Source organism: Lutra lutra, chromosome 17 (genome assembly GCF_902655055.1).
Source record: "Lutra lutra chromosome 17, mLutLut1.2, whole genome shotgun sequence".
NCBI classification, from domain to species: domain Eukaryota; kingdom Metazoa; phylum Chordata; class Mammalia; order Carnivora; family Mustelidae; genus Lutra; species Lutra lutra.
Window position 1 is genome coordinate 38,661,133 of NC_062294.1, and position 13,503 is coordinate 38,674,635.

Genomic DNA, 13,503 nt, shown 5'->3' on the forward strand with positions numbered 1-13,503 from the left:
TGATCAGCGTCAACTCTAAGGATAAGCAGATGAAGTACTAGGGGAGCTTCTTGGAGGGGTGATCTTTTGACCTGCAGGTTAGGGACAAACTTCCCACAGAATTGTAAGAACCTCATTCAACGTCTGCAGCCCTCCACTGACTCCAAGATCCATGGACTGTTCTGGGGCCTTGCTTACCTCATTTCTCCATGCCCAGTGGAGGGCCTGGTACCTGGAAGAGGGTCAACAATATTTGCAGAAATTTCATTTTTCTTTATTGAAGGTATTTTGGGGTGGCTGATGTTCACCTGGATGAGTGATTATAATGTGAAGGGTTTTAGGTGGGTACAGGAAGTTTTATAATTGTGATCACCATAATTCTTCAAGCCGACCCTGAAGCAGGTATCACTCTAAGACTTGTTGTACAAATTAACGAAGTTCAGAAGGAGGTTAAGTGTCTTGCCTAATGCTTATCAGCAACGCAAGTGGCAGAGTTGGGATCACAACTTGGGTGTGTCTGGGTTTATAGTTCAAGTTCTTCTGCTGTCGCTTCTGGGTTCTAGGACCTAGTAGAAGGAAGCAGCAAATTTCACAGAATGGCTACCAACTCTCTGCTCTCATGGAGATGGTGTTCTAGTGTGAAGAGAAGGGGACCAGTATGGAAGCAGATCAGATACAAGTAAGAATCCTAAAAAGTGGTAAGTGCTATGAAAATTTTAAAAGCGAGGTGCTGGGGGATGCTTGGAGGAGAGGGGAGGGGCTTCTATGGACAGAGTGTCAGAAAAACCTCTTGATTTGAATTGAGGCCTGCGTAATACAAAGGAGTAGACCATACAAAGATCTGGAGTACAGTGGGCAGAAAGCTCAGCCAGTGCCAAGACTTGGCGTCAGGAGAAGGGGGAAACGAACTGTGGTGGGTATGAGTGGCAGGTGGGTCAAGCAGTCCAGAATTCTAGTAGGATGTCTGGATTTTATTCTGGTTGCAGGGGAAGTCATGGAGGGCTCAAACAGGGAGAATGACATGATCTGGTTATTTTTAAAAGCTCCCTCAGGCTGCTGAGCTGAGAACAGATTGGGAGCGCATGAATCAGAGTCTTTGGCTGCTAGTGATAGAAAACCTGATGCAGACTGCCTTAATCAGTCAGGAAATTTACTGGTCTCTTTAACCAGAAGTCCAAAGGTAATGCAGATTTCAGAATTGGCAGATTCAGGCCTGAGTCAAGTGCTGTGACGTAGGAGAACTCAACTTCTGTCTCTTGGCTCTGCTGACCACAGACTCAACTTCATTCTGAGTCTGGGAGGTGTCTAGGCTGTCTTACTAGACCTGAAATACTCACCTCCATATGCTTTGTACTTCCCCACCAACGGATGGGTAATTTTTTTTTTTTTTCTAAATGGAAACACTTCCAAAGAATGAGGGAGAACTTTTTCAGAAATCTCCAGAAAACCTCTGTTTGTGAAGTGTCACATGCCCATTCCTGAATCAGCCACTTATTGGGAAAATGCATTGTCTTTAGACTGGAGCTGGGGGTGGGTCAGCTTCCCATAGGAATAGGAGTCATGTGGCCTGGGGCTGAACATCTGAAGGAGGGGAGATCAGGTGGGCATTTCAGGGGACAAGAGTGGAAACAAGGAGGCCAGAGAAAACTCTACAGTGGTGGCTGAGGACAGAGACATGATGGTGGAGCTGGAGAAGGTGATATGAGCAGTCAGATTCTGGCTCTTTCAAAGGTGTTGATGTTGGATATGCAGTGAGGAAAAGAGAGGAATTAACATTGACCATTTGCCCAAGTTTTCCTTCTATCTTCCTTTGAAGCAAATGGGAAAAGGGTCTGTCTGGACTGGGGAGCAGGCCAGGAGAGAGGGAAGAGAAATAGAGCAAGCAGGCACACGAAGGTGTAAACTGCAGGTAACTCCAAGCCCATTCCCATCTGTACAATGCCGAAGGAACAGGATCTATCCATTCCTGTTAGGAATTGGAGCAGAGGTGGTTGTTAGGCCAAGGCCAGTTCCAGCCAGTAAGCATTAATTGGGTGCCTACTGTGTACAGAGGCCCTAGGAGAAAAGGGGCATAGTTCTGAAATAAAAGAAAAAGAATGGGCAGAGTTATCCTTGAAAAATCTCTTAAATAGTCCAAACACAGCACTATATTAATACAATCACAGTAATTAATACACGGCAAAATATAATTGCATATTTTAATTCATTAAACAGGCACAGGGAAGGGTTGACTTTGCTAAAATTAAATGTCCTAACGAAACTGCTTTGGTGCATAAACTGAGCCCCTATCTCCAGACGCAGCGCTAAGCGACTGGAGCATGGAGGATGAAAGGGCACAAGAATAAGACAGTGCTCATCTCCAGGAGTACTCTCTGAGCGTCGATGCCGCTAGAATGAAAGCTTCCAGAGGGTTGCAACCCAGCTCAGCCTAGGCTAAGCCTACTCCAGCCACTACGCTCCCTTACCACGTGACTCGCCCCGGGGGGCGGGGCCAAGGGAGGAGGCTACGCACGCCCTTCCCGACGTGCCGCGCGGGGCGGGGCGAGAGGCGGAGCTTACGGGGGAGGCGCGGAGGAGGCGCGGCCGCCACAGGACGCCTGTCTCGGCCCGGCCACCGGACAGGCGCCTCCGGCTCTCACCGGCCCGCCTGCTGCTTTCGGCCCGCGGCGGCGGCGGCGGCGGCGGGCGGCATGCGCGTGTGAGATGCGGCCGCGGGCAGCCCGGACGCGAGCAGCGGCCGCCGCGGTAGCGGAGAAGGCGGGCGCGGCCTCCTCAGCGCCGGGCGCGCAGTGCATGAGGGCGAGCACGCGGGCTCTGGGCAGCCGCCGGCCACGCCGCCTTCATAAACATTTGTTTAGGACTCGTTCGCCCCGCTGAGGCCGCGGCGCCCCCGCCATGGAGGCCCCGTCCGACCCCGGGCCCCAGGCCTCGGTCTCGGCCTCAGCCTCAGCCTCAGTCTCAGCCTCGGCCGCGGCGCCGCTGCGTGCCCCGGAGGTGGCGCGGCTCCGCGAGGAGCAGGAAAAGGTAACAGGCCGCGCTCCGGGCCCCGCGCTTCCGCCGGTGGTCTCGGGAGGCGCCCGTGCCCCCTTTCCCGGGGCTGGGACCCTCCTCGGGGTCCGATCCCCCTCCCTCTCGCCCGCCTCGGCGGGCCCCTCCTGCCGTCTGTGGGCCGCAGCCTTCTGGTGTGGGGCGCAGCTCCATCCTGACCCCGTGCCGCGGGGGAGCACAGCCTTTGGGCCTGGAGAGAGAAAGTGTTGGGAGAAACTTTTGTCACGTGCTTTTGTTGTCTTTTGTCTGGAGCCCTTTGACCTTCGAGGGGAGGGAAGGGATGGGGGAGAGGGAGGTGACAATCTGTTTAACTGGTCTAAGTGAGGTTTTAGACGTTAGGAATGCAACAGTGCGTGGGAGTTTTGTGGGGTGGGGGAGGCGGTTAATGGAAGTGCTCACCCTATCAGCTTTTTAAAAAAACAGTTGCTAAAATGTATACTCTGTTACTCTTTATCGGATCGCTTTTAGAAGTTTTATTAGGTTTGTAATGATACCCTTCATGTGGAATTCCAGCTTTGTTGTTTAGTTTTTGTCAAAATAGGACGCTGTTTTATTACATTTTAACTTCAGTCGTATATCAAATGTGAGTTTTAATCTGCCAGTGTAGAGAGAAGAAAGTTTTGCATTTCCTAATGGGATTGTATATGAAAAAGTTTCCCCAATTTAAGACATACAGTGTTAATGTTGAATTTGAGGACCCCCCCCCCCCTTTGGATTCTGTAGCATTTCAGGTTCAGGTGATTTGCTGAAAGTTTGAAATTCTTTGACAAGCAGCATTAATTTACTTAAAAAGGTCCTAGGCCGTTTTGGGAGTATCTTAGTTAAAAGCGTTGGGAAGTTGTTTCAAAAGTTTAACAGTGGGAATCCCTAACTTTTTCTGTTGAACATTCCTGTATAAAAATGACTACTTACATAGGTATGTAAATATACTCAGTTCCGCGAGATGAGGGACTTTTGATACAACCTGAAAAATCCTGGCTTGCTTGGAAGCTACCTGTCAGGATGACTGTGGGAATCTTTCCTACTTTATTCTAGTTCTAAATTATTTTATGCATTGTATTTCCTTTTCTGACAGCCATTTTTTTCCCCCCTAGTGCCTTGTACAACTGCTGAGTTTTAAACTTGGCTGTTTTTTTTTTTTTTAATCCAACAAGTGTTGTGTATTTAAATTAGAAGACACTACTGGATCTTATTATTATCATTTTTCTTTTTTGGAAGAGAAAAAAGACCGCTCTTCCTGAGAAGAATTTATTCTTTTTTTGGTTCAAAACTATTTACATTTTTTGTTCTTTCAGGAAGTGTGAAATAGAGCCTTAGAAGGTGGTGTTCCCATCGCCTTTAGTGTATTCTGTAGAGAGATTACGCTTGTCTGTTTCATAGTATAATGTGCACAATGCTGACTTGATATGTTTTCTTCTGTTTGTCATGGTAAAAAGAGATATCTTTAGTTTTATTCCGATGTTAGTGTGGCTGAAATACAAAGGATACATTTTGGGGTGCTCTGAACAGCTTTCTGGTATAGTATTCAGTTACATTTGAAGACTGCCTTTTCAGTTACAGTCCTGTGGGAACCGAAATAACTATTTTCAGTGGACATTGACTATGTTACCAAATTACTTTTCTGTGTTGTGTTAATGTTTTGGCACATAAAGTAAGCAAGTGCATGTGTGTCATGGGTATGTAAATCATTCCCAGTTGATGATAAAGCCCTTCCCTAAATAGACTACACTGTATTTTAAAGGATCTGTTTCTGTGAACAGGAGACCCATAATGCCACAAAATATACTGGTTAGATAGCTATACTTTAATTATCGTTTAGTATAGGAAAACTTTACCAAGTAAAAATTAAATTTTTTTGTGAGGGATTTTATTTAGGCTCTAAAACCAACCTGGCCATAGTACAGTAATAATAGAAGTGTTGGGACATTCTTAGAATGAAAAAAGGAAAAATGTCATTGTAGCTTTGTATTTGTGTGGCACTTAGTGTTTTTTTAATATAAATCCAGTTAAATGAGCTTTAGGACTTCAGTTTTTCCAGTGGTTTTTCCAGTGTGAGAGAGAATTAACACCTGAAGATAGTGATATGAATGACTGTGTGTGTGTGTGTGTGTACACGTAGCTAGTAGGCTTTAGATGCAGAGGAGAGAAATTAATTCATTACATACAATGGATACTTTAGATTTAGGGTATTATTTTTCACTGGGAGCCTTGTGTGAGAAAGGCTGCCAGGTACTTTGTGGTTTAAATGTTGGCTCATCACTAGTTTTTGTTTGTTTGTTTTTGTTTTGTTTTTTTCAAATTCAGCTAAGAAGTATGACAAGTTGGTTCCTCTCTCTGTTTTTCCCTTATGTTTGGAGCACTGAATAATAAGACAAAAAATTACTGACTGAGGAAAAAAGACAAAAGGAGGGGCATAAATGAGCCACAGCCCTGACAAATGACAACTTCTGTACTAAATGGCCAGGATCAAATATTTTAACATTGTTTTCATACATAGCATCAAAGCTGAAACATTTTCAAAACTTTTTTTTTTTTTTTTTAGTTAAAGCGTCTTTTTTGTTCCTTTTGAGGTAACAAAAAGACATGTACAGAAAGGTTCCCTGCAGCTTTGTTTATAATAATGAAAAATTAAAAATCCAACAATGAAAAATTAAAAATCCAACATTAGGATATTGATTAGAACATGACAGTATGAGGAGCTTTTATGCAGGCATTTAAAACTGTAGAGCAGTATGTGTAGGGTGGTTACAGTTACATTTATTTGTATGTAACTATTCACAGTTTATATAGGCAAACACCATTACATGTTCTTAAAGCACACAATTTCATTTCTTATTTTAGCTAAAAGTGAGTGAAATTGGGTGGGATTTTAGCTCTTTCAATAAAGGCTGTTAGTAAAACTTATTTAAATTAATTGTAATGAAAACTGGAATGTTGTATCTTTAATTGCTAAATACATTCTGGGCCTGAAAAATGGCTCTTGGCTAGTTGGAACACCAGTTAGTGTGGTTTATTTTCTTGGTTATTCCAGAATTGATAAGTATAATTTAATCAAACATCCATTCCCCAGTTGATTTCCTTTTTTCTTTATTCCTTGGAGGTTTTATTTGCTCTTAATTCTCTGTCAGGAGATTACAGGGACAAGAACTTGGCTCATCTTTTTTTTTTTTTTTTTTTTACCCCCTTCTTTTAACTAAATGCGGTTTTACCAATGACAGTAAAATATTTGGTGAAAAAATGTGAGCTGCTTTGGAGCCTCTTTAGACTGACCTGTGTGCCATATAAGTTATGATCTAGGACTGTAGTGGGCTGTTCTAGGGAAGTTTCCTCATGCTTAGATCTTGTTAAATTTAATTCTATCTTCGAGTTGCATTATGTTGAAATTTTGGTTTCTTGGCCAGGGTAATATTTCTATGATATTTGCATTTTATATTTCCAGATATTATTACCTCTATTAGCAGAATTATTGACATTTTATTGTAATATGAAAAAAGTGGTATATAGTATTGTTTTCATAGGTTTATTTGTAGGATGATAGTAACTTTGGAGAATTCATGAGTATAATATTATTATGATTACTGCTGAGTGGTCTTATACTTGTCCATTGGAATTTGGAATAATTTTTGCTTTCCTGATAAAGAACCTGGATTCACACTAAATATTTCAAATTTTTTCATAAAGCAGAACAACTAATTTAACTTAATGGAGGGTTTTCATATTTCTTCTGATAAACTGAACTGCACATAGTTTAAGAAACTGTCAGCCTTGTCCCCAATAAAACAGCTGTTCTCTCTAAACCCAGAATCCAAGCATGTAACTTTTCAACCAGTACTGAGCACTACTGCATGCCAGGCACTACTGCATGCCACACACAGGCACATGTCTACTACATTTCTCTGCTGAGGACACAGTAATGAACAAAACAAAGTCCTTTTATGGAAATTACATTCTGGTGGTAAAGGCATGGAATAGGCACATTTAAAATGTCACGTGGTTTGTGATAGGTAAAGCTAGGTAGAAAAGAAAGTTTTGGCAAAGGAGCGTATGTTCGAAAAGAGCTTTCTAGTCAGGGCAGCCAGCTCAGAATGAGTCATGGTGAGAGCTGTGGCAGGCCATTGTAAGGATTTTGGTTATTTTTATGAGATGAGAAGCCATTGGAATGTGTTTTGAGAATCATACTGATCTTAAATTATAAGCATCCATTTCTCAGGTGTGGAGAAAGGGATAATGAGATCGGCAAGTTGTATCATATATCATGAAAATTCTGTGTGCACTAGGCTGATATTAGAATCTTCCTTGACTCAGTTTTTCAGGTGAACAATTTGGGTGGTTAGTACTTTTTGCCCTGAATTTCTAGTGGGGTTTTTGTCTTCAGTTCTACCTATGATGCTTGTTTTCCAAAGTGGTTATACCAACTTATACTCCTTGTCAGCAGGGGTGAAGGCTCCAGCTGTTGCATGTTCTCAGAGACCTTTGATAGTCTAAATGCTAGACATTTTAATATTGACTAATAGGGTTGGTCACCTTTCCAAATAGTTATTGGCCTTTTTTGTTTTGTTTTGTTTTGTTTGTTTCTGGTAAAATAACTTGCTCTTCTCTTGTCCATTTTCACTTGGGATGTTCACCATATTCTAATTAGTGCATAGCAGTTCTTTATGTACTTTTGATATGAGTACTTTTTAAGGAGTGCTTTGTAAGTTTCTACTCTAGTCTGTGGCTTGACTAACAGTCTGTAATGCTGTCTTTTGATGAAGAGAAGAAATTCTGAATTTTAACCATCCTTTATGATTGGTGTGTGTGTGTGTGTGTGTGTGTGTGTGTGTGTGTGTTTGGTCTTGTTTTTAGAAGTCTTTCCTACCCTAATATTCTAAAGATATGCTCTTATCTTCTAGCTTTATTGTTTTGCCTTTCATGTTTAGATCTACAGTCTACCTGAAATTGATTTTGTGTATAATGGGGGATTGAGGTCAGGTTTCATTTTTACCATTCCTAGTTGCCCCATCACTATTTATTGGAAAGATTGTCCTTTTTCCATTGCATCATTGTTTTTGTCATAAAGAAGGTAACTTTATGTGTGGGTCCATTTCTTGACTCTGTTCCAAGGGCCTGTTTGTCTTTTCTTGCAAACCTACACTAATTATTATAGCTTTGTAAGTCATCTTGATACCTGGTAGTTTAAGTGTTGTTGTGATTCTTCAGGATTGCCTTATTTTATCCTTCCAGTTGTTATGCTCTTTATTTTTCTTGCCTTTTGCACTGGCTAGAATTTCTAGTGTAAGGTTGAATAAAAATGGTGATGATGGTGGTAGGTGTTAGGGGTAAACTTTTAAAAATTTCAGTCAAAGTGATGTTTACTGTGGATATTTTTAGTATTTATTTTTTATCAGGTTAAGGAAATTTCCCTATATTCCGAGTTAGCTAAGAGTTTTTCTGAATGGGTTTTGAATTTTAGGAAATGCTTTTTCTTCTTTCTTTTCTTTCTTTCTTTCTTTCTTTTGTTTAATAAAGAGAGGGAGGAGGAGAAGGGAGAATTTCAAGCAGACTCCATGCTGAGCACGGAGTTGGCAGGGCTCAGTCCCATGACCCTGAAATCATGACCTAAGTGGAAATCAAGAGTCAGATGCTTAACATACTGAGCCATGCAGCCGCCCCTAGAGAATGCTATTTCTAAATTGAGTTTTATAGGTAACTTATTGAAGACTGTGTTTGATCTTTCTAATGTTGGGTTCTCTCTCTCCCCGCTTTTTTTCCCACTTCTAAGAAAGGCAAGGTTATAAGTTTGTTTATAGCCAAAGGTATATTTTTTAAGTAAATGAGTTTTTAGAACTAATTACTTGTGAATTATATTTTAGAGAAACTTGTTTTTGTTACTGTTATTAGCACTTACTGTCATGCCAGTCATGTGCTGTTAGAAAAAACAGGTTTGATTTTAGTCTTTTGGAATTTCTTAGTAAACATTATGCTACAGTATTTCAAGAAACAAACAGACAAACAAACCCATTGTCATTATATTAGGCCTCTCCAGAGTAGAGTACAAGGCAAGAAGAGTTCCAAAACACTGGTGGGGAAAGGGAAGAGGAGGTGCAGAGTCTATGCTTCAACCATAAGTGCTTGATTTTGTCTTTTCTCATCTAATGTTTTTAGTATGGGCTTAAAAATCTTATAGTTTGTATCATTCTTTCCTTCATCTCCAGATTGATGTGAGTCTCAATCTTTTTAGTTTGCCCTAGGGTAGTGTTTGTTTCGGTGGGGGACAGTTTTTCTTATTTAAGCTGTTAGGTTTATTTTGAAAAATTGTAAAAAGACAGAAAAATTTAAGGAATAGTTTAGAGTATCAATAATATTTTGTACCATTTGATTTTTCTTTATATGTCTATTCATTTTTCTTTTTTCCTTGTTGAACTATTTGAAAGTAAATTGCAGACATTATCATGTCTCTAATACTGAAGCTCATATTCTTTTAGGACAAGGTCATATTTCTGCATAAACATAATATCTTTTTTTCACACCCAAGAAATGAACATTCGCACACAATGTTATTATTTAATATACTCAGATGTCCTCAGTTTTTCTAAAAATGTTTTTTATAGCTCTTTCCATCCAAGATCGCATTTGGCTGTCTTTCCCTTAGGCTCCTTCCATCTATAATAACCCCCTTGCCACCTTTCCTCTTTATGAATTTGGTATTTTTGAAGAGTTGACAAAAGTTTTGTTATAGAAGGACCCACAATTTGGAAATGTGTATTGAATAAAATCATGAAAAAATAGTTAAACATTTATGACAAGAATACTACATAGATGATGATAACTTCTCACTGCCTCACAGCAGGAGATACATGTTACTTTATCTCATGATTGGTGTTGCTAATTACTTGTTTAGGGGGGCATCTGCCAGATCTTTCCACCATAAAAGTACCCTTTTCCCCTGTGTAGGATTAAGTGCTTTAAATGCTAATAATGCCTGAAGACTCTACATACTCTGTTCCCCAACAACCCTTTGTTATGGGTATTCCTTGCCTGAATTAGTTATTATATTAATGGATAGCTGGCAGTTTTCTGTAAAGAGCCTCTTCCCCTCTTTTACTATTACTATAAACTTTTTTTTTTTTTTTAACATTTTAGCGTGTGATAATTTGTCATTATTCCTGTGATGCTTAAGTTGTTACAGTTTGGCCTTTGGGAGCCCCTTGCATCCTTTTGGCATGTTCCATAATTCCTTGATGATTACTCTGGTTTTGGGCACAAGATATTTGGGCACAAGGTATCCTAGGCTTACCTTGTAGTATTCTTGCTTGAGTCCTGAAATTGACTATTTCTTCAAAGAGTCCTGTTTCTTTTTAATGAGAAATCGTTAGAGATCAAGATCTGGGCTCCAGTATTGCTCACTGCTACTGGGGCGTTAATTTCATCAAGGCCTTTCAGTGGATAGTGGAAATATATTATCTTTCAGTATATCAGGAAAAATAGTCATCATGTTTTTCAGGTCCTAAGTCCAAGGGATCCTTTTTGCTTTTTATTTTTTGAAGTAATTGCACATAATTTACAGAAGTAAGAATAAGTAAGGGGTAGTGATAATCTTATTAGCTATTTTAATAAGAATTTAAACATTGCTATCGTCTTTGTATTAAGTAAATTTTGGTATATAAAGATCATATGAGATTTAAGAACACTGCCACATGGCCTTTTAGAAAAATGGGATAATCCAGGTTCTTGCTGCATGCTATTACTTGATGAAGTTCTTGTTGAATGACTAATTGGATGGGAATACTCTCTTTCCTTTGTGTTCTTAGAAGTGTATCATTGTTCATTCATTGATTTTTTTTTTTTCCTCCTCAGTTCAAGTCAGTCATCTTTTATTCAACATCCACTATATCCAAGTATGTATAGTTTTCTTCCCAGTTTGTATGGTTTGTTCTAGGATTTAGGGAGATACAAGGATAAACCATTACATAATCTTCGCTTTCAAAATTCATTTCCAGTGCTACTACTTCTCCTCCCTCTTCCATTCTCTTGAGTCTCTGACCTCAAGAAGCTTACTTAAAAACCTGTAGGAGTGAAAAAAGAAATATAATTTAGAGATCTTTTATTTCAGCAATCTTATTTATTGTGATAAAATACATACAAAGTAAAATTTGCCACGTTAATCATTTAAGTGTACATTTCCGTGGCATTAAATACATTCACTGTTTTGCAGCTGTCACCACTGTTTATAAAGCTTTTTCAATACCCCAAACAGAAAGTCTGTAACCATTAAGCAGTATCTCTCATTCTCCTCTCTTGAGCCCCTGGTTACCTCTAACCTACTTTCTGTCTATATGAATTTATCAATTCTTGATATTTCATGTAAGTGGAATCGTATGATCTTTGTCCTTTTGTGACTGGCTTGTTTCATGTAGCATAATGTTTTCAGGGTTTGTCCATGTTGTGTATTACAGCCTCATTTCTGTTTATGACAATAATATTCCATTGTAGGTATATACCATGTTTTGTTTATTTGCTCATCTCTTGATGAATACATAGATTATTTCTGCTTTTTTGCTCTTGTGAGTGATGTTGCTATGAACATTGGTGTACAAGTATCTGAGTCCTTGTTTTCAGTTCTTTATGGTGTGTACCTGGGAGTGGAATTGCTGGGTCATATGGTAATTCTTTGTTTAACCTTTTGAGGAATGGCCAACTATTTTCCACAGCATTTGCAGAATTTTACATCAGTAGTGCATGAGGTTTCCTATTTTTTCCACATCTTTGCCACACTTACTTTTCATTGTTTTTATTTTTTTAATTAAAAAAAATTTTTTTTTGTTTATTTGACAGAGATCACGAGTAGGCAGAGAGGCAGGCAGAGAAAGAGGAGGGGAAGCAGGCTCCCTGCTGAGCAGAGAGCCTGATAAGGGGCTTGATCCCAGGACCCTGAGACCTGAACCGAAGGCAGAGGCTTAACCCACTGAACCACCCAGGCACCCCCTTTTCATTGTTTTTGATTATAGCTATTGTAATAGGTGTGGAGCTATCTCATTGCGGTTTTGATTTGCATTTCTCTAGTAACTAAGGATGTTAAGTATCCTTCCGTGTGTTTATTAGCCATTCAGATGTCATTTTGGAGAAATCCTCCATTTTCAAGTTGGGTTTTTTTGGGTTGTGCTACAGTTCTTTATTCTAGGTATTAAACCCTTATCAGCTGTGTGATTTGCAAATATTTTCTCCTATAGGTTATCATCTTACTTTCTTGATAATGTCCTTTGTACACAAGTTTTTAATTTTGATGAAGTCCAGTTTATCTATTTTTTTCTTTGGTTGCTCATGCTTTAGTGTCATATCTAAGAACAAAATTGCCAAATTGAGGGTCATGAAGATTTATACCTGCTTTCTTCGAAGAGTTCTGTGGTTTTATCTCTTATATTTACATCATTGAGTAATTTGAGTTACTTTTGTATATTGAGTTACTTTTGTATATTGAGTTAATTTTGTATATTGTCTGTTGTTGAGTTTGAAGAAATTTAGGATTTTGTCATCTGAAGATTCATAATCTGAGATTTGATTTATATTATATTATCATTTTTTACCTTTGTCTAGTGCAAATATGGTAACTACTAATCACATGTGGTTACTAAGTTTAAAGTTCAGAATAATTAAAATTAAATAAAATTAAAAAATTAAATTTCTTAGTTGAATTGACCACATTTCAGATATTTAATAGTTGTACATTGTTGCATTGGAGAGTTCTGATTTTAAAGCTTTTCTTTTCTTTTTTTAAAGATTTTATTTATTGATTTATTTGACAGAGACAGAGACAGGGAGAGAGGGAACACAAGCAGGAGGACTGGGAAAGGGAGAACAGGCTCCCCGTGGAGCAGGGAGCCCGATGTGGGGCTTGATCCCAGGATCCCAGGATCATGACCTGAGGCGAAGGCAGAGGCTTAACCCACTGAGCCACCCAGGTGCCCCTTGAAGCTTTTCATCATGAAAGAAAATTCTGTTGGACAGCACTGGTCAAGAGAGCTGCTGTTTTTAAAATAATCTAGTTTGTTTAATAATTGTGAAATGTCTTCTCTAACTTTTTTTCTCCTTGCCATTATGGACAGAAAATGAAAATTTCTGAATTGTCAACTATTTAAAGCTAAAAACAAAGCTAAAAACAAACAAAGATAGTGTCTCTTGGTCTTCATACTTATTTTGAAAGATGGTATAGTACTTTGGACAGTACAATGAGAAAACAAGAAAGACTTTTCACTATTGATTGCAGTATCCTTCTAGGTGATTCCGTGATTTTTCCCCATCATTTTACTGTATAATTCTTTTTTTAAAGCATAGTTAGGAAAAATTAGTAATCATGAAGTATAATTACTAGGGTGATGAAATAACAAGACATAGGAAAAATACAGTCAGTAGGATCCCATAATGTACCTTAGACTTACAAAAAGGTTCACTGTACCAATATTTGTAAGATGAATTGAGTTTTAGTCTTTTAATAAGTAA

The 13,503-nt window shown here is 39.1% G+C and overlaps 1 protein-coding gene across 2 annotated transcripts in view; it reads left to right on the top strand.

The window, feature by feature from the left end:
• URI1 (URI1 prefoldin like chaperone) overlaps positions 1 to 13,503 on the top strand; it is a 98,823-nt gene that overhangs the window by 13,505 nt on the left and 71,815 nt on the right. The window contains exon 1 of one of the 2 annotated variants that reach the window (XM_047711302.1): positions 2,544 to 3,003. The exons of the other annotated variant lie outside the window; for it this stretch is intronic. Coding sequence (XP_047567258.1) covers positions 2,875 to 3,003 — 129 coding nt within the window. The 5' untranslated portion in view covers positions 2,544 to 2,874. Of the gene's footprint in view, positions 1 to 2,543; positions 3,004 to 13,503 lie in introns of those variants that run through there. 2 annotated transcript variants of the gene reach the window in all.